This window comes from Bacillus rossius, chromosome 1 (assembly GCF_032445375.1).
Source record: "Bacillus rossius redtenbacheri isolate Brsri chromosome 1, Brsri_v3, whole genome shotgun sequence".
NCBI classification, from domain to species: Eukaryota; Metazoa; Arthropoda; class Insecta; order Phasmatodea; family Bacillidae; genus Bacillus; species Bacillus rossius.
In genome coordinates this window covers 67,832,884-67,852,510 of record NC_086330.1, presented here as the reverse complement: position 1 = coordinate 67,852,510, position 19,627 = coordinate 67,832,884, and the positions used below count along the sequence as shown (strand labels likewise).

Sequence of the window (19,627 nt, the reverse complement as noted above, 5' to 3'; positions counted from 1 at the left end):
TTGGAGAAGAGGGCTAAAAATTGGTTTGACTTAGTTTTTATCAGAATCTAGGCGTTTAAACGAAAAACGTTATAAAAAAAAGTTGCTGAGAATTAAAAAATACATAAAAGGTTCTCAGGTCTATACTCGTATTTGCAAACATGAGCGAGAAATATTGGAGAGTGTATTTGTAAGTGGGGCTAGTGTGCGTGCGAGCATACGTGTGAATTAAACACAAACGAAGGGTCTTAGGCTATTTTTGGGCCTCTCCCTCATGACTAGGGATCGTCCATTAATCACGTGAGGCTCAAAAGTAGGGGGGGGGGGGGGGGTCGGGATAAATCACGAAATATCACAAGGGGGAGGGGGGGCATAGAGAGATATCACGTGTATTTTTTTCCCGCACAATTTCTACTAAAACGAAACGCGATGCGTCACCTAGACTCGCCGTAGCCAGGCAAAAATATCCCCGCCCGCCGCAACATGAACCACCCGGCTCGGCTTGCCAGTCGCTAGTAAGACTGTGATTTTGGTGCCGAATACATGCGTAAATAACATATAAGCCTTTCCTTTATTATTTTTATGCCAGTGAAAATAAACCTGCAACCTAAATGTGTGTCTGGACATTTTTATCACTGTGCTTAATTTTCCAGAATTAAATTAGATTATACCTATATTTAAAGATAATATTCCAAAACTTTAAAAAATATTTTGCACCAAAAAACACACGTGAATTATTGGGGGGGAGGGGGGGGGGGTTGTGTGTGTTGGTCTGAAACCTCACCACAAATCACTAGGGGGGAGGGGGGGTTAAAAATTTGCTAAAAAAACATCACGTGATTAATGGACGACCCCCTAGACAGTGCGAGTTAGACAGAACTATTTGACCTCTCTTTTTATTATCTCACATGTTAGCGAGTATTTTTCGTCTTTGCTGTCAAGTGTTGAGCGTTCTATATATCTATATATATCGGCGTATAAGCGCACCATTTTATAATCTAATGGTGATGCTTATGGCACGTTGCTTTCTTATTTTTTTCAAAAATAGTGAACAGTAAATAAAAATATTTCATTTTAACAGAAACTAATAGTTTCCGAAACCATTTTTCCTTTAGTCAAGAATAAAAATAATGAATTAATTTTGTGTATGGACATAAAATTAATTGATATAATTAATTGATATAAATTTTTTGTCTCACAAAATTTTATTTGCACATTAAATTGAATAAGTATTCTTTTTAAGATAAAATTTAAATATTATTCCTATTAAATTATGCATTTTATAAAATTTTACACTACAGATTTTATGCCTCATAAAATATTTGTATATCAAATTGAATAAATATTTGCAAAAAAGAATTTTATGTCTATACATAAAATTAATTCAAAATATACAGGAAAGGATACTAAAAACCGGGAATTGATTTTTTGTCTAGACATAATTTTAGTTCATTTTTATTATGGTATAAGAAAACATTAATGCATTTTTTCCAGTTTCAAAGTCGTAAAAATTGCAGAAAAAAAAAATTGTAATGTAAATGTGATGATTTAAATTAATACGACGTCTGTGTTTTATTCCAAATTTAAATTTAAATACACCTATCCCTCACTTAGCATGACTAATTTATTCATAAACATGCTCGTGTTATTAAAAATCACATATTTTGAAGCATTAGTATCCAAAAATAGCAAGGCTTGCATACGCGCAGACGTAACAATATTTGGTCCTTTACACTCTATAGCCACGATTTAACTAGCCATAGCTGATGTTTATACAACAGCCAATAGCGTAGTCAGGCCTGCACACGCATCTTTCCCCCTTTGTAAGGCTAACTGTATGCCATGGCACATCTGTTGTCTAAATAAGTTGAAACAGACATTGTGGCATCATGCTCAACAATTTTTTTGCCTGCTGAGATTTCACGCTAACTGAAATTTACAGACGTGCTGTTCAAGGCTAGGGCAGTAAAATTAACATTGCGCTAAATGTATTCCCACAATCTGAAGCCATGTTAAGTGATGGATAGGCGTACCACAATTATAATAATAAAATTAATTTAAATAAATTTTATATCGCACGGAATTTGTATTGTGGCCACACAAAATATTCATTGCCAATTTTCACTGTGTTATAAAATTAAATTAAGTGCATTATTTTAATTCCAAGAAATTTTGTTCAGAAATTAAAATGATGTACAGAATTATAATTATAATAAAAAAATATACATAATTCGAATTCTAACATTAAAATTCCGAGAATTCAATTGTGTAAAAAATTTTAATTAGAGAATGAAAATTATTGAAAATATTATAAATAAAAAAAATGTTAATAGTCCTATGAACAAGGTGACCGATCAAAAACAGGGAGCTCCAGATTCGTGTATCGTATTCTGTTCGTTTGGTTTATAAATTGTTATTACTGTCATATTTTTACAAGTATTTTTTTTTCTTCTTTTTGTAGAATTGTGTATTGAGCGGTAGGATGCTTCAGAGCACAAAATTTGTTTCAACGTTATATATCTCGTTTTGCGAAAGTCTTGTGCTGTGTGAGCTTATGCTGCATTCACACAGTTCGAACGTTTTTGTCCCCTTACAAAACATATATTTAGTTAAGTTCAATATTCACATATATTTTTTTCATATACAATTTTAATTGTAATCAAAAGAACTCGAACATATTAGACTTACCTACAATTTCTATAAATTTTCTGATATTGATTAATTAATTAATTTTTAATTATTTATTATTATTCTTTATTAATATTTATATTTCCATTAGTATTTATTAATTATTGGTTAGTAAATTTACTGTTGATTAATAATTATTGTTTAAAAATCTGGTGTCAGTTTATTAAATTTAAGTATTAAACAGTATTATTTAATAATGGTTCATCAAAGTATGTACTATAGATTAAATAATAATTGTTTAATAATTTTTAATTATTTATTAATAATTTTGAATAACATATCTTTTATTATTTTAAAATTTGTAGTCAGTCATCAACTGTTATTTAAATGTTGTTAATTATAACTCATTAAAGTTTGTCTATAGTTATCTTAGCGTTCAAATAATTAACGTTATTATTTTATTTTTGTTGAAAGCATTTACTAATATTTGGGCAAGTCTTTCCTTAATATATTTTTAATGTTTTTTCTATTACTATTTACATAGAGTAGAATTAAGAATATTTTAATAGTTTCAAACTATACTCGCTTATATAAGCGCAACTGTATCTAAATGTCCGCTTATTAAGTTTGCTTATACATTAAAAAAAGATTTACCCAAACATTTCATCACATTGTTAAAAGGTTTATTAGGAAACTTTAAGATTTCTAAAGTAAAAGAAAAATGAATGCTATGTTTTCTCGCATAATAAGTCACACAATTTATTCTAAAATCAAGTTTGAAAAGTAGGGGTGCGACATTTAATCGGGAATTTTTTTTTATTAGGAATAGTTATTCATAAAATCAAAACCCATTCATGGAAAGTACGTTTATTTAAAAAAAGGTTAAGTATAAAAGGGCACGCCAAACAATTTATATTAATAATTCATTAAACAAAAACCATTCTTCAACTTTAAATAGACAAACCAAACTGTAACCAGAATGCAAGCCACTTGAATCTGTGACGTGAACCAACGCGTAACTATTGCAGTAGTACACATTTACCACGAAAGAATGCAGGCCATCAAATGTAGTTAACTCGGCAGTTGACAGAGAGCGCGCGTTGCATGCAATCGGCGAGATATCTATATTCCACTACGTGCGAGCGCTCTATACGGGAAGCAACATATCCAAACACGAATGATGCCAACTAGCGCTGGCTACATGTTCATGTTCAATCAGATGAAGTAAATATAATTTAAAAAGTCTTTAAAAGAAAAGTTACGCGTCAGATATTTCCGTTAAATAAGTGGTAATTCCAAATAAATATTACATTTCTACTTTAAAATACAATTGTTTTATACGGAAATGATATCCACACCGGTACACCGCGGCGACGCAGACGTCAGATAAAGATAATAACATATAAAAAGTCTTTAAAAGATAATTTACACGTCAGACAACTTCGTATTTCCGATAATTAAATAAGTGGTAATGTCCGAATAAATATTAGATTTCTATTTTAAAATACATCGTTTTATAAGAAAAAAATACCCACACAAAGCTCTCGAAATCTAATAGTGGGACCAAAAACATTATGCAACTTTACGCGCAAGGTTTTTTAAATCCAATTTTTGAAACCCCAAAAATATGGGTGCGACGATTACGCGAGTGCGACCATTATGAGATAAAAGAGGGTAATAAAATGTCTAGGCTATAATATTGTATACATAACAGAATTTTCAAAGGTCCCGCCTACAATAGAAAAACCCACCTGCCAACTTGTTAGGATTGCAAGCAGTAAGATTTCCAAATTAACAAATTTATAGCCTAAATCAGGCGCGATGTTTAAAATAAGTGATCCTGAAAACACAATGCCCGGCGTGGTCGGTGACGCTGAATGGAAGGTTATGTTCCACTAAAAAGTTTGTAAAATAACATTCCGCCCTAATCACATCACTGTCACTGCTACGGTTCACGGAAAAGAAACTACTGATTTTTTTGTTTTCTTCTGCAAGCTTTGCGTTATTTGCATGTTTCAAGCTCTTGACGTGATAGGAAATATTGTGCTTGCCACCATGGGAAACATTAATGTCACAATGACAAACACTACAAAACGCAAAATTAGAGCCTTTTTCACTCTTAGTAATGAAAGGATATAATTCTGAGTACAATGACCGAAACTTCTGTCCATATTGTTTTTTACTACTCGTAGCCATTATGAAATCATATTATCTTACGTTTCGTACAAGCGCTAACTTATAAAATATTTACCGCACTCGTAAAACACTAACAAATGCTGCTCAAACGGTACATTTATATGGGCACTAAAATATTTTACTGCATTTTTGAACAGACAAAAATCGTAAGATGTTCCGAATTTCCATACAATCTTAATATGAATTATTTTCCGTACAAATTACGGGAAAATTGTACAAGTTGGCACATATGACAACATGTGCGTACAGCAATTGTTTTAAGAACCACGTGTAAAATAGAACTGGAGCAAAATGTATCCCATGTTCCCACAATAATAACAAAAAAATAGCTCATACATCTTTCAACTTTGCACAAATTTTGTAATGAAAATTTCATTCCTTACAACCAAAAAATTTAATATAATTTATTATAATTATTTTTAAATAATAAATTATTAAACAATAATATATTAATCAATAGTAAATTGATTAACATTTATCAAATAACTAGCTTTTACCAGCTGCTTCGGTCTCATTGATGTCCTTAAATAAGTATCAAAAGATCACGGCAAAGAAAAAAAAATGGTATTTGTTGGTTTTTTTTGCGTGACTGGGATTATTAGTATTTAAAAATTCCAACATACAATATAGCTTAAAATCTGAAAACATACTTTATTGAAATATGTAATATTACAAAAAATTAAATTATTTTAAATACTAACATTTTAAAAGTTCAAAGTAATAACGTATATTAATTTAATTTTTGTTTAAAAGAGCTTAAATCAGAGTATTATTCTAGGATGCTCCTGTATACTATGTTATATGTTTTTCTGTCCAGTGCAAAAATATGTGTAGATTTCGGGCATTGGATACACGCGAACAGGCTACACATAGTTGGCCATGGGAAAAGCATGGCTTTTCCAAATGTACCCCTGCTACCTGCAATGTTTGCCCTTGTGCTTTCTTAATGATAACAGCAAAACTAAGCCTGACTGGAAACTTAACTCTTTGGAATTGGAACGTAGATCAGTGGGGATAATTAGAATTTGAGGTAGGATAAAACTTTCCCTTTTACCAACACCTGTTAGATAGTAGCACCAAGTATATTTTGCCCTAATTAAGTGATCCGAAGCCTCGTTCCATTACATAGTCGAGGAGCATCTAGATTTTGCATAAGCATAACTCATACATTTAGTTTTATTTGAAGTTTATGTGAGGGTACACTCGAAAGTTCAAGTGACTTTAAAAATTCCGCAGGATATGAAGTGCTCTGTTCTGTATATATGATTGTATCTATTGACAAATACTCCATTTCCCCTTACACCTCCTTTAAAATATTTGTGTTTTGTTTATATGAACATATTTTTTGGTGCCAATATTGCTCTTGCGCAAAACCACTGATCACTATTCAAATTTTGTTGCAAGTCCGGGAAACTTGAGTAATAAGATCCACATTTTCTACTAAATTACAAAATTCTCTTTAAAGTAAAATATAACCTTCAGCATAAACGTCCAAACAACCATCACCGAGAAAATAAACAGATACCTAACCTCAAAAATTAAAAAAGTTTAAGTATTGTTTGGCAGTGACAGAAAAATAAAAATAAATGTGGAAGCAGATGCTATACTAAATTGAATAGTGAATTGACCACCAATATTACAGAATTAGTGTGGTGAATTATTTAATTTACTTATGAAAACGCCAGATGGCGTCAAATTTCATTCAATTACTCAAACTCTCAGTCTGACGATCATACATACCAATATAAACTTTTTTAATCTTTGGAAAAAATATTGTTTTTTTTTTTTTAATAAAAAGTGTCCTATGTCCTCCACTATAACCTTGAAAATATGCACACAAAATTTCATAATAATCGGTTGAGTAGTTTACATGTGAAAGTGAAACAAACAAACAAACTCACATTTGCATTTATAATATTAGTAAGGATATTGTTTAGTAATAAATTTAATAAACTTACAACAGATTATTAAACAATAATTACTAACCAATAGTAAATTAATTAAAAAGTATTGAAAAATTTAAAGATTATTAACCAATAATAAATAAATACTAATTGAAACAGAATTATTAATAAAGAATAATAATATATTATTAAACAATAATTAATTAATCAATAATTGAAAATTTATTGAAATTCTAAGCGAGTCTAATATATCCGAGTTCTTTAGAATACAATTATAAATATATACAAATTAATATATGTGAATACTGAACTTAACTAAATATATGTTTTTTAAATTTTTTTTTTCGAAGTGTGTAGATTTAGCTTACAAAACTCACACAGCACAAGACTTTCGCAAACCGAGATATATAATTTTTAAACAAATTTTCTGCTCTAAAGCGTCCTACCTATCAATGTACAATTCTACAAAAAAGAAAAAAATAATTGTAAAAATTACGACACTAATAACAATTTATACACGAAACAAACAGAACAGGATACACGAATCCGGAGCGCTCCGTTTTTTATCGGTCGCCTTTTTCACAGGACTTCCAAGTTTTTTTAATTTCTAATATTTTCAATAATTTCAATTCCTAAAACAAAATTATGTACACAATTGAATGCCTCAAATTTTAATGATAGAATTAAAATTATGTATATTATCCTACCAATATTATAAACGCAAAAGTTTGTAAGTATGGCTGTTTGTTACTCTTTCACGTAAAAACTACTGAATGGATTTTAATGAAACTACAAAAACATAGCTTATACATCAGAATAAAACAAAGGCTACATATTAATATGAAATTCCATCCTTAAGGGAGTCAAAAAGTGAAAATTTCATTTTGAGGGCGTACGGTGTTATGGAGAAATTGTCGGTACTAAATACCGTATTCACTCGCGTAATGTCCGCACCCTTTATTTATATATCCTTAAAAGAAAAAATTAAAAATTCGCATAATGTCCGCACCAGTCGTCTACGGCGGGCGACAACTTTGGCCACCCCTAAAGGACGCAGTACGAATGGAAAGTTGACGGCTCTGTAAACAAAGCCGTGACCTTGAGCTGTCCTTTCTCTCCTGTTCTGAAAGGGTGGGGAAATTCGTTGAACTGAACAAAGCACGGTCAAAGGCCCCGCCCGCGTATAAGCCCCCCTCGTTTTGTAAACATTTTTGAGAAAAATTTAAAAACGTGTTTTTCTGGGTTTATCTGAGGGTAGGGCAGCTTGGCATGCATCAAACAACAAGCCATGTATTGTGAGCGGTGGGAGGTGATTTTGTAAGTATCCGTTCTCAGTAGGACCGTCGTGAGGCATGCCAGACGTAAGCAGTTAGTCCTAACTCAAACGACATAAAGATAAAGAAAGCTGGTCAAGCGCGCTGCCGCTGTGTTGATGTGGAGTGTTGTCGGAGAAGTTGAGGGGAAGTGAAGGAGGAAGGGAAGTGGGTCAAGGATTCTAACACTCCTTTGTCTGGTTGGCTGGCTAGTTGGCAGGAGGGAGGTTAAGCCACGCCTCTGCCTCTCCCCTCCTGCCAAAGCGCTGCCTCTGCCTCTCTCCCCCCCCCCCCCCCCCCCCGTCGTAGCACTGCCCCTCATCGCTGCGGAGTCGTTGCCTCTCTCTTCCTCTTGTCGCGTCGCTGCCTCCCCCGCCTTCCTCATTAGAACAAAGACGCACGACTTGAATAGAACACAAAATTTTGTATTTTTGTATTTTTCCTCGCATAATGTCCGCACCCCATTTTTTGGGCCATAAATGTGGTCAAATTACTGCGGACATTACGCGAGCGATTACGGTAGTGGGCGCCACCACGTGAGTGGGCACGTGTACCCGGCGAGAGACTCTAACCCAGGGCGTTACGTGGCCCGTGTGCGGCGAGATACTTGGCCCTCTTGGCGCTGCTCTCGACCCTACCTAAGCCCGCTCTCAGCGTCGGGCACGCTTCTAATCCGCAGTGGGTTCTCAGGGCACCCCACACGCCGCCGGCCAGGTTGGGGTCCCATGTGGTCCCCCGAACACAAAGACACGTAACACAGTTAATTGATTTATTTTACTCACGATTTATATCCGTACACGTTCCTTCACTGGTACAACTGAGAAAACGCCCGAGGCACGAATCGGCTTAGGTGAGGAGGCGAGCCACGCTGAAGACGCACTCACATTCTGCACTACTATGGTGTAAGCATTACCCTCGATAACCCCTATAAAATCTTATTATGTAAGACAACTCAGCCCATTCAACATCGTCTGTAGTATATTTTACAAAAAATATTGAAATATCATATATTTAAAGAGCTGCAAATTGTTTGTGATGGTAGAAAATTGGGCATTCTATTTCCACTCAATCTCGTCACTTCAGTTTGTCTTTATTCTTTGCTCACAATAGAGAATTTGTTTAATAATTTATCATCTATCACAATATAGTATTTCCTAAGGTAAAGGATATTTTTTTGTCTTATCTTCAAAGAGCATCCACTAAACATGTTTAACTTTCCACCACTAGTTAACCATCATCTTTTAGATTAGAAAGTGAATGGTATCGAGCCGTAAGTAAGATTTCAGATTACCACACTAGGTTTTACCAAACACTAATTGCTATGTATTTTTAACAGTGTGCTATGTTAACATTGTACATTCATAATAAACTTTTTAAGTATCGTTATAGTTCAAATTCACTCATTTCACAAATAATATAATGCCTAAAAAACTTTACCAAAACCAAACTACACATTAACAAGTACCACCGCCCTTGACGACAGTGTGGACAAGTTCTATCAAGTTAACATACGATCTAGGAGTAAATTGGTAATCAGAACACATAAAACACTGATATTATTCTTCAGCCACTTTTTAAAAAAGATGTAAAAATAGAACACTGGGTCACTAAATGAAGAACATAAAAGCACAATTTCCTTAGCCTGACAAAAAATTTTCAGACAAGCCAACTGTGTGGTCAACAACATCAGAAAAACAAAGTTTCTCATTGGCTAGCAACAGCAAATAGCAGACATTGATTTATGAGGCAAAGATACGCCAATGTTTTTTCACGTCGAAATTCCACTTCCATTGTGAAATGTTTTTAAAGAGGCGTAAAAATAAAATGTTTGGCAGGTATGAAACAGGTACCCAAAATGTGTGTATTGAAACATCAGCAATCAGGGAGGCCACTCAAAGAATTAAATTCCAGGTCCCTCCCCCCCAAGATTTCTAAGGATTTCTAAGAAAATTAATAAAATTTTACTACATAATAAAAAAAATTATATGTAACTTAGCTAACGATGTTGGTTGCATCACAGCTGAAACCAAATTGACCATTAAATATTAAATACCAACTTTTAAATATTATGTAAAATAGAAAGTATATTCCTGTTAGGTATGTATATAACTTCTAGGAAAAATGTGTATTTCCTGAAAATAATTTAGTAGCTCTTATATTTTGTTTAAACTATGACAGTAGAATTCAACAAAAAAAAAAAGCATTAATATAAATTATACAGCAAACATAAAGGCACGACTAAAATGCTTTAGCAGCTGCCTGAAATGAAAACAGTTCACACATTAAAAAAATAGTTACATTATTAATGCATTAACCAGTTTTTTTCTTAGTGCTATAAAAACATGTTTAATGCTTTAAATTATTCATAGAGAATGATTCTACCATATTATTCCTCACTCCTTGTCGATCCTATTTTTTTTTACTACTATCAGACGTTCACTGTAATACTGACAGACTAAATACATACATGTTAACAAACTGTAATGATACAATTTTAATAAACACTTTTAAGTTATTAAATTAACCCTAAATTTAATTACTAAAAAACCTTAAAAAAAATGGCACCACCCACTAGTCTAGTTACTTCCACATTATTTTTTAGTACTATTCTGCAAATAGAGCCTCTGGTCTTTCACGTGACAAATAAAAGTGATAGTTTTCAGTCATGGCTTCAATATATTATTACTGCCGCTATTACAGCCACAGTTAAAATTTCAAATGTAAAACTAAAAAAGGAAAAGAAAAATAAATTAAGTAGACAAACACCCCCCCCCCCCATTTTCAAGGCATTAGCCCATTGTGGAATACCACAGTGCTTAAAAATGGTATAAGGGACACAGTTTGTAAGCATTGCATTAATTTTTTTTCTTTTTAGCTTAGCTGTGAACGTTCAAAGAAAGGGCATATGGTGTTCAAAAACGCCAAATGGGATGCAGTTCATAGGCATACTGAGCAGTTTTTCAACTAAGCTCTTTTCAGCTTGCTATAAAAAAAAAATCTCCGTGGTTTTTTTAATTTACAGGTTTCTTAGGCATCAAAAAAAATTTCCTGATAATTCAAGATTTCTCGATTTTCTCGGTTAGGTTGCCACCCTGACAATAAAGATATTAAAGTGCAATTTGTATTTAAAAAAAAAATCTGAATAGACTATTGTCAGCTTCTGTAAGTGTTCAAGTGCCAAAAACTTAAACAAATAGTTTCTTGATATGCTGATTACGTTCATGTCTACGGATAGTGATACTTACACTTAGTACCGTATTAACCCAAAATAACGTAACTGAACATAATGTTTTGAAGAGTTTACAAAAAATACTTTAAGGATTGGAAATCACAATTCATGGCAGTAGTGATTTACATGGGAGAAAATAAAAAACAGTAGTTCAAAAGTGGTGACTGTTCATGAAACAAAAGAATGTAATATATGGTGGTCCGTGATCAGCTGGGAGGGGGTGCCTTCTCCAGCAGCCAAGTGAAGAGAATCAGAAAGAACCGAGTGAAAAACTTCATTTGCACCCTCTTCATCCTGCAACTGTCACCTGACTGCCTGTGTAGAGATTCAGGAAGCCCTGAACTAAAGTGGCATATGTAATCCAGTTTACAAGCAGAGCCTGTAATTTTTCAACTAAGTGGAGGTTAAGGAGGTGATAATTAACAGCAGTCTAAAGTGGCATAAGTGATATATTAAGAGGCCGAGCCTGTAGTTTTTCAACTAAGTTATACCCAACGGCAAGATACATATTTGGTATCAGTTGATATCAGTATCGCCTGTCACTACCAAACAATAAATATGTTTAATCTATACTATAGTAAAATTGTAGAACAGTCATGTCTGTACATTGAAAATATTTGGCAAAAACTGATTTGCTGGTAATGTAGGGTGTGTAACAAAATACACCAAGACTGTTTTTAAAAACTTCACCACGGCATAGTACAAAAATTTTTAGTCTTCTCTAATTACTAATGTAAATTTTAGCATTTAATATTTTGTGTGTCAATTTACCTTTCTTATATTTTTGATGGAACAAAAATGAGCATTTGCAGAGTATTATTTGTAATTAAGAAAAATACCACTCACTGACAGTCTCTAAAAATTCTCCGAAACTACGATACCTAAATAGACTAAGAACGGATTTGAGGAAAGAAAATCAACTCCCAAAGGAGAGTTGCAGGGCATTAAAAATTAAAATTTAGTTTTTTTAATTATAAGTTTCACAAAATTTAATTATGATGCTTTATTTGTCTCTGAGGCAATGGATATATTGCATTGTTGTATTGGTAAATCTTTAATTGACTAAGGAAAGTCTTAATGTGGTAAGCCTGGGCAGCAACACTAAGTTCTACAGTTAGAATAGATATTTTAAGAAATTTTAAACTTCTTTTAAGCACTTATGAATGAAAAATGAGGTTTTTTATATTTTTTTTACACCGAAATTTACATTAAAAGTTTTAACAGCAAACACTTCAGGAAACACAAGACCATGATGACTAAGGCTAACAAAATGAAGAAAACAATTCCTCAAATTCTTGGGTTGAGTGGAGTAGAACCAAATTCAGTAATAATGCAGTCACATCGAAACTATTATTTTTTCAGTCTATTTACAAAACATTCAGTCGAGCTCGGGTAGCAGCAGAAGTTCTTCTTTGAGGTGTTTTAAAAAGAACAGTATTAGAATGTTTTGCCTACAGTAATAAAAGTATAAATAAATGATGTAATGGTAACCTATTTCACATTTTTAAGGCTATTCAATGGACATGTTAAAAAGCTAAGTATTAACTATACACAATGTTACTGAATTAATTTGGACAGAGATTAATTGGGTATTATTCTTTCTTTTTCTTCTGGTCAACAACAGATGCAAACATTACAATATTTTCAAACAACACAAATTAAAAAAAAAAAAAAATTAAGTGGCATTAAACTAGGTGTTAAATAGATATTAAGCTACAAATACTACACCATAGAAATCACTAGCAAATGTAAAAACAAAAAAATTGGTCATCCCACATTTGACTAGATAATCAAGGATATCAAATTACAAGATGTATTACTTTTATGTAGCTATGTATGTGCTGAACTTTAATACTATTGATTCATTCTGCAGTAGAAAAAACTTACAAGACATTAGGTTATTTTCTTTTCAAAGTTTGTTTTCTGCGTTACAAATCTATGAAATGCGGCCCTTACATTCTCAACTGGCATCTTTTCCAGTATTCTGAAACTTAACCAGCAGCATAATTAATGTACAGTAAGTCCTCTATTTACGTCGTACCGATTTACGTCGTTTCGGATTAACGTCCCTACTTGTTTCCCACGCTGTCGGTTGTAATTTGCTGATATAATTGCCTGTTGTCACGTCTGTATGCCAGCGCTTCCGGCCGACCTTGGGCCGTGGTCGGCCGGTGGCATGAAACATGGCTCATTTTGCGTCGTTTCTATTTACGTCGCGGTTTTCAGGAACGTAACCCCGACGTAAATCGAGGACTTACTGTACTTGGCCAGTGTTAAGTGAATAAAATTCTGAAGCTATATGCAATATATCATTTAGAACATAACAGAGGCTTTCACTCATTTACACTTTCCTGTGATTTATACCTTTACCAAGCAGTCTTTTAAAAAGACTACATATGGGGTCACTATATAGTTTCTGCTGTATTACTTTGTGTACTTTCGAATCATTTATGTATTTATTCTCGCACACACTCTCTCACACACACACACAAACACACACACACACACATTCTCTCTATAACCAATGAAAACTGAAATACAGGTGTAGGGAGCTTGCATCTGACTTCTGACGTCACACGAGTAATGCCCAAGGGCCATGTTTTTTAAAGATTTTATTAAACACTGTTTATTTGGTTGTAATGACTTCAATAAAACGCAATAATTCCAAAATGTTACTTATTTTATCACTAAAATTAAGGTTTAAAATAAGCAATTAGGAAAAAATTTGCAACTTGTTCATTTAAGAAATTAAATTTCATAGAAAAAAAGAGCATTTGCAGTTGCACCAACCAAATTAATGATTATTAGGCTAAACCTACTTGAAACCAAATACAACATTAAACACATTTTAAGTTACAAACATGCTATTAAAAATGATGAAATTTGGGTTGAAATGTGAAAACTGTTTCTAAATTAATAAAAGCCAAATGTACAGCCAGTACAAGAAAATACAGGACATCCCCACGAAACAAATAACTACACGCAAACTAAACTACAAGACCAAAAATAGTGAGCAACTCACATACCATTAACCGGAGGCTGATTCGAGGGGTTGGGGCCCCAATGGCCTGAAAGTAGCAACAAAAACAAGGCTAGCGAACTATGCCACAACCACCAAAATTATTCCCTATTATTATGCTGTAATGAAACTAAAAATTCTTCATACCTCTGATACAGTGTTAATGTTAAATATTTAATTTCTTTCCACAAATGCTTACCCAAAAAGTTTGAAAGTTCAACTAGTGAAATAATAATTTCAAGTAATTTTACAAAAAAAATTAACATAAAAGATATTGTGTTCATAAAAATCTGAAGGGTTAAATTTTAGAACAGTAAAATAATTTCATTCCAAACACTTTCACGCCAACATCAAGATGCACACTAAGTTCTATTATTTCCTTGTTGCTGAATTGAACACCTGCGTCCAATCAAAACGTATAAAAAACCATTGATGCAACAAACTACTGTTTAAAATGTATAAATATTGTCAAGTATTTTTAAAAATCAAATGCATCCCAAAAGCAGTGTGCTTATCAAGGGGGGGGGGGGGGGGGGAGTAACAACTACGTAACTTATTTGTATTATGTGATATGGAGTGACAAACTTGACAACCATTAAAAGCATACGTGTTCATGCACATTGGATTAATGTTTTAACTAGACTTTTATACATTTGATTTAACACCACCAATAAAAGATGTCATTATTTAAAGTAGCACGATCATAGATTTTATGTGAATGTACAATGGCTAAGACGAGTATAATTAAACACAATAAAACAAATTAACAATATGAAAAATCAAAAACAATAGTTGAACCCATTCTTTATATTTATTCATTTACTTCATTACCTATTTACTTTGGACCCAATTAACATTTTACTGTGGTTTATATTACACAGAAATATCTTTAATGTGTTCAGCCAATGTTTATATTAAGTCATACCACAAGTCAGCAGTAACTCTCGTGAGAACGGCCAGAAGCTTTCAGGACTAGTTTACTTGGAGCCAACCAGAATACACAAGTGGTAAAACGAGTGGTAAATGATTCATGGCGGACATGCATTTAGTTCAAGTTGGGATTACGTTAAAAGTTTAACAAATGATTCATGTTTATAGAAAACATTAAGTTTATGTTTCTTTAACCTTATTATAATTCAAACATTTCTTCTAATTTAACAACATATATTTAGACATATAATAAATACTGTAAATATATTTTAATGGGAGCAGTGTCTTGATTGAAATGGTACTTAATAAACAAACTTACATGCTTGGAAAACAAATAATTTGACTAGCATACACTTATGGAAGAATATTTGGTAAGTGCAGTTTTGATTAGCGATCTTTCTGGAACTAGAGTTGAACTCTGTTAAAATATTTTTCAAGGGATTGTCTTGAAAAAAAAAATTGGGTGGAAAAACTTGTGAGATGGGAAAAGGAAAACTTTTTTCTCTTTCATACTTTGTTAAACAAGTACACATGAACAAATTGAAAAATGGCAACATTTTCTTATAACCTGGGCCTAAACCTATAAAACAACCAACATTTTAAATTTCTTTTTGAAAAAGTAAATTCTTATTTTATATATACAGTTGAATAAATAGGCACAAAAAAATACAACTTGAGGTTGTGCATGAAAAATTTTTTGAAAGAGAATTGACACATAAAACATAATCTTATTTTGCATTTAATCCCATTTTTAGTTGACACCATATTACTAGAATTAAATACTATGAAATAAAAATGTATTTACCAAACAACTTGAAATAAATTGACAACAAAAACTGTGACCCAAACGTGAGAAGGTACAAATGTAGCATACCCAATACCCATAACTACAGTCATTGTAGTTCACACTAACCACGAAAGAGAGTGAACTATCAAATATAGTTTACTCAGCACCAAACAGCTCACGCGATGCATGCAATCAGCAAGCTATTGATATTTGACTACATATGCGCACACTATACAGGCATCAATGTAACCAAACATGATGTCAGCTGGTTAAATTTTCATGTGTGCTACATGGCGGCGACGGAACAGATAAAGGTTGTAACTATTGAAAACACGTTCAAAACAAAATTCCACACTGGACAACTTTGCATGTCTGTTAATTAAATGAGTGAATGGTAATATCTAACAAATATCTAACAAATATATATATATTTTTTTCAACTTAAAAATTCTTTTCTACAGGAAACTAGGATTTTGGGCAACTTCTTACATGGGAAAAATACATTTATCATGTAGAGAAAATGGCAGAACCGAAACATATCACCGTATCAGACGGGAAATCTTATTGTGTGGAATCTTCTTAAATGAGTTTGATTGAAATTGGCGTTACTTCGAGAGGCGGTGTATTTACATATGGAACGTTACAAAACTGAAGATGACAAAAAATTTATTTAAAACATAAAAAATTATTAATGTATAAGCACAATCACATCTACAAGAGCTTCACGAATATTAGTTCTTTTTAGCAAGTTAACGTTGCTGCTGTGTAAGTAACCACAACACTAATACCTGATAATTTTTCATCAATCACAATAAATTGTATAGCATTAATCACCCACAGAATCTTTAGGATTCAAAAAATTAGAGATTCAAGCGAAAACATTAGAAGAAAAAATATTTGAGTAAATTTTGTAAATTAAAAAATTCATCTCACAACTGAACTCATGAAATTAATTGGCTTATTTTGTTTACCTTTGAACTTATTCTCTTACCATATTTCAAAATAGGTATTTTTAATATATATTTAATAAAATTTCAATTCATATCATGAACAGACCTGGAAAATGTAGTTCATGAAACAAATATAAATGTATAGTTGTAATATTTACACGCACCAAAATTTGGCGATGCATGAAATTGGTATAAAATCAAGAAATCTCTTAACATTATTGAGGAAAATTGAAGATTGGCACGAAACACAGCTGTTTCTGTGAGTTTATCTACCCCATTTCTGAAAACAACATGGTGAAGGTCATATCTTTCACACATTAAAAATTTCAATAATAAAGTACTATGTATCTCGAATTTCATACTTTTTTTCACCACAGCACCCATCAATTTTCAATAACATGAAACTTTGTTCTTTGAGCTGTACGAATGACACAAAGTTACATATCTTGTATCTTCATATTTTTGGTTATTTTATGAAAATACTGGATTGCTTTGTTTACAGAAGAAGCTGCTAAACATTTCATACCTATCCCTAGTCTTACGTAACTTTACATTTATTACTTGACATGACACAAATATTTATTTTTAAAGTAGAGAAACACAGTTTTCCTTTAACCTCCGAACAAATGTAAAAAAAAGTTAAGTAATAATTACATATCTTCTTGACTGTTAAAGCCAGAGTTATAATGCCACGACGGGCACGACACGACAGGCCCGACAATGCAAAATGGAAACGGAAAGGAAACCTTGCAAAACTAAATTCAAAGATATTTATTTACCTACTTGGTAAATCTTTTACTGAAAAATTAAATGTCATTTTACGTGTGGGTACACCTTAATATTTGTAGCTTGCCTTCAACTGTTTATATAAATGAATATTGACATGTTTACGATCAATGTTGTTTTTTAGATTGGTCAAGATTTAATTTAACAATAGTCAAGTTCAGCGAAGAACCACTTTAATTAATAAAGTTCAGGCGCAGTATGACATTGGGTTGAAAAAATACAGTTATAAGGGGGGGGGGGGGGAAGCACGGCTGAGATAGTACATTCCTTTTCTCTTCTACACTGTTGTTAGCACATTCTATAATGCATTTTATGGTAGTACAGTAGAACCTCTTTTTCATGTACCCGGGATTTGCGTTTTCCCTTAGTTAACGTACTTTTTTATTTGCACCATCATTTCCCCTATAGTATTAATGCATTATTTTCCCGCTATATGCGGAAGCATTTCCCGTATTTTACGTTGCAACAGCGTAGCATCTGTGAGAATACCATCAGAAAGAACACTGTAAAATAAAGTGAATATTATTATGATTAGAACATATTTCTAATACGTCCATCCACGTACTCGCGACACCTTCATTTGGTATTGTAAACAACCTTCACTTCGAAATTTTATTCTGTGCCACGGTTAACTATACGGCCATACGTCTAAATATTCTGCGATATGCGGAAACGATAGGTAAAGTTAAAACAAAATGTGCCATACGTTTAGATATTTATACATAAATTTATATTCGCACTTCAAATTAAAAGTTATAGATGCGATTACTGAGCGTGTAGTGAAATTATTTAAAGAAAATTAATTCCAGCAAAAATGGCATCTTCGTGTGTGTGTGTGGTCAAGCGCGTTTCACTTCAATGGTTAGTTGAAGTAAGTTTTTCTAGGCGACTTAATATTAGCGATTTAAAATTACAAAATGGCAGTTTGTGTTAGCAATATAAATAAAATTCGTAAATCATTTATAAAAATATAAATGGTATTTTATATTTTAATAAATGATTTTGTGTAAACAAATGTCCAAATAAAAAATGTTTTTCGAAGCAGTTGGCAATAGTGAATTCTGGACATTGCAACGATAGTGGTACGTTTTTTTTTTTCAATTCATAACAAGTGTTGGGTTAGTTTTATTTAAATATTTGCCCAAAATCTGAAATAAATAATTTGCTAGTGCGGGAGTATTCATGATGTCCGAAAAAAGTGTAAGAAAAACTCTCACAATAAAAGAAAAACTGGACATTTTGAGACGCTATGATGCGCACGTGGGTACCCAAGTTTCTCTTGCTAAGGAGCTTAAGAATTCGTGTTCAACACTCAACACGATTTTGAAAAACCGCAAGACAGTGGAAGAAAATTCTGTTGAATGTGGGGCAGCGACCGCAAATAAGCAAAAGTACGTACGGACATCAACTTACGAGAAGCTGGAAGAGATTTTGAAAAAGTGGTTTACTAAAGCACGATCTGCAAACATTTCCGTCAGTGGTGTTTTACTTCATGAGAAAGCACGGCAAATAGCTGATAGGTTAGGAATCAAAGATTTCACTGCATCTAACGGCTGGATTTGCTGATTCAAAGAAAGAAATAATGTTGTGTTCAGTACAATCTGTGGCGAAAGTAAAAGTGTGAACACTCAAAACTGTTGAAACCTGGAAAACTGAGCAGTTGCATGAGCATCTCTTGGACTACGCATCAAAGGATATATTTAATGCAGACAAAACTGGACTGTTCTATGGTGTGATGCCAAGCAAAACACTTAGTTATAAAGGAGAACGCTGCCATGGAGGAAAAAACAGTAAATTACGACTTACCGTTCTTCTTGCGACAAATGCAGATGGCAGTGAAAAGCTGCCACCATTTGTAATTGGTAAAAGTAAGAATCCCAGATGTTTTTGGAACATAAAAACACTG

At 32.8% G+C, this 19,627-nt stretch overlaps 1 protein-coding gene across 36 annotated transcripts in view; it reads right to left on the bottom strand.

Moving 5' to 3' along the window:
- Positions 1-19,627, bottom strand: part of LOC134537089 (heterogeneous nuclear ribonucleoprotein 27C) — a 278,967-nt gene that overhangs the window by 94,903 nt on the left and 164,437 nt on the right. For 18 of the 36 annotated variants that reach the window (XM_063377398.1, XM_063377461.1, XM_063377500.1 and 15 more), the window contains one exon: positions 14,276-14,317. The exons of the other annotated variants lie outside the window; for them this stretch is intronic. In XM_063377398.1, the coding sequence (XP_063233468.1) occupies positions 14,276-14,317 (42 nt within the window). The remainder of the gene's footprint in view (positions 1-14,275; positions 14,318-19,627) is intronic. 36 annotated transcript variants of the gene reach the window in all.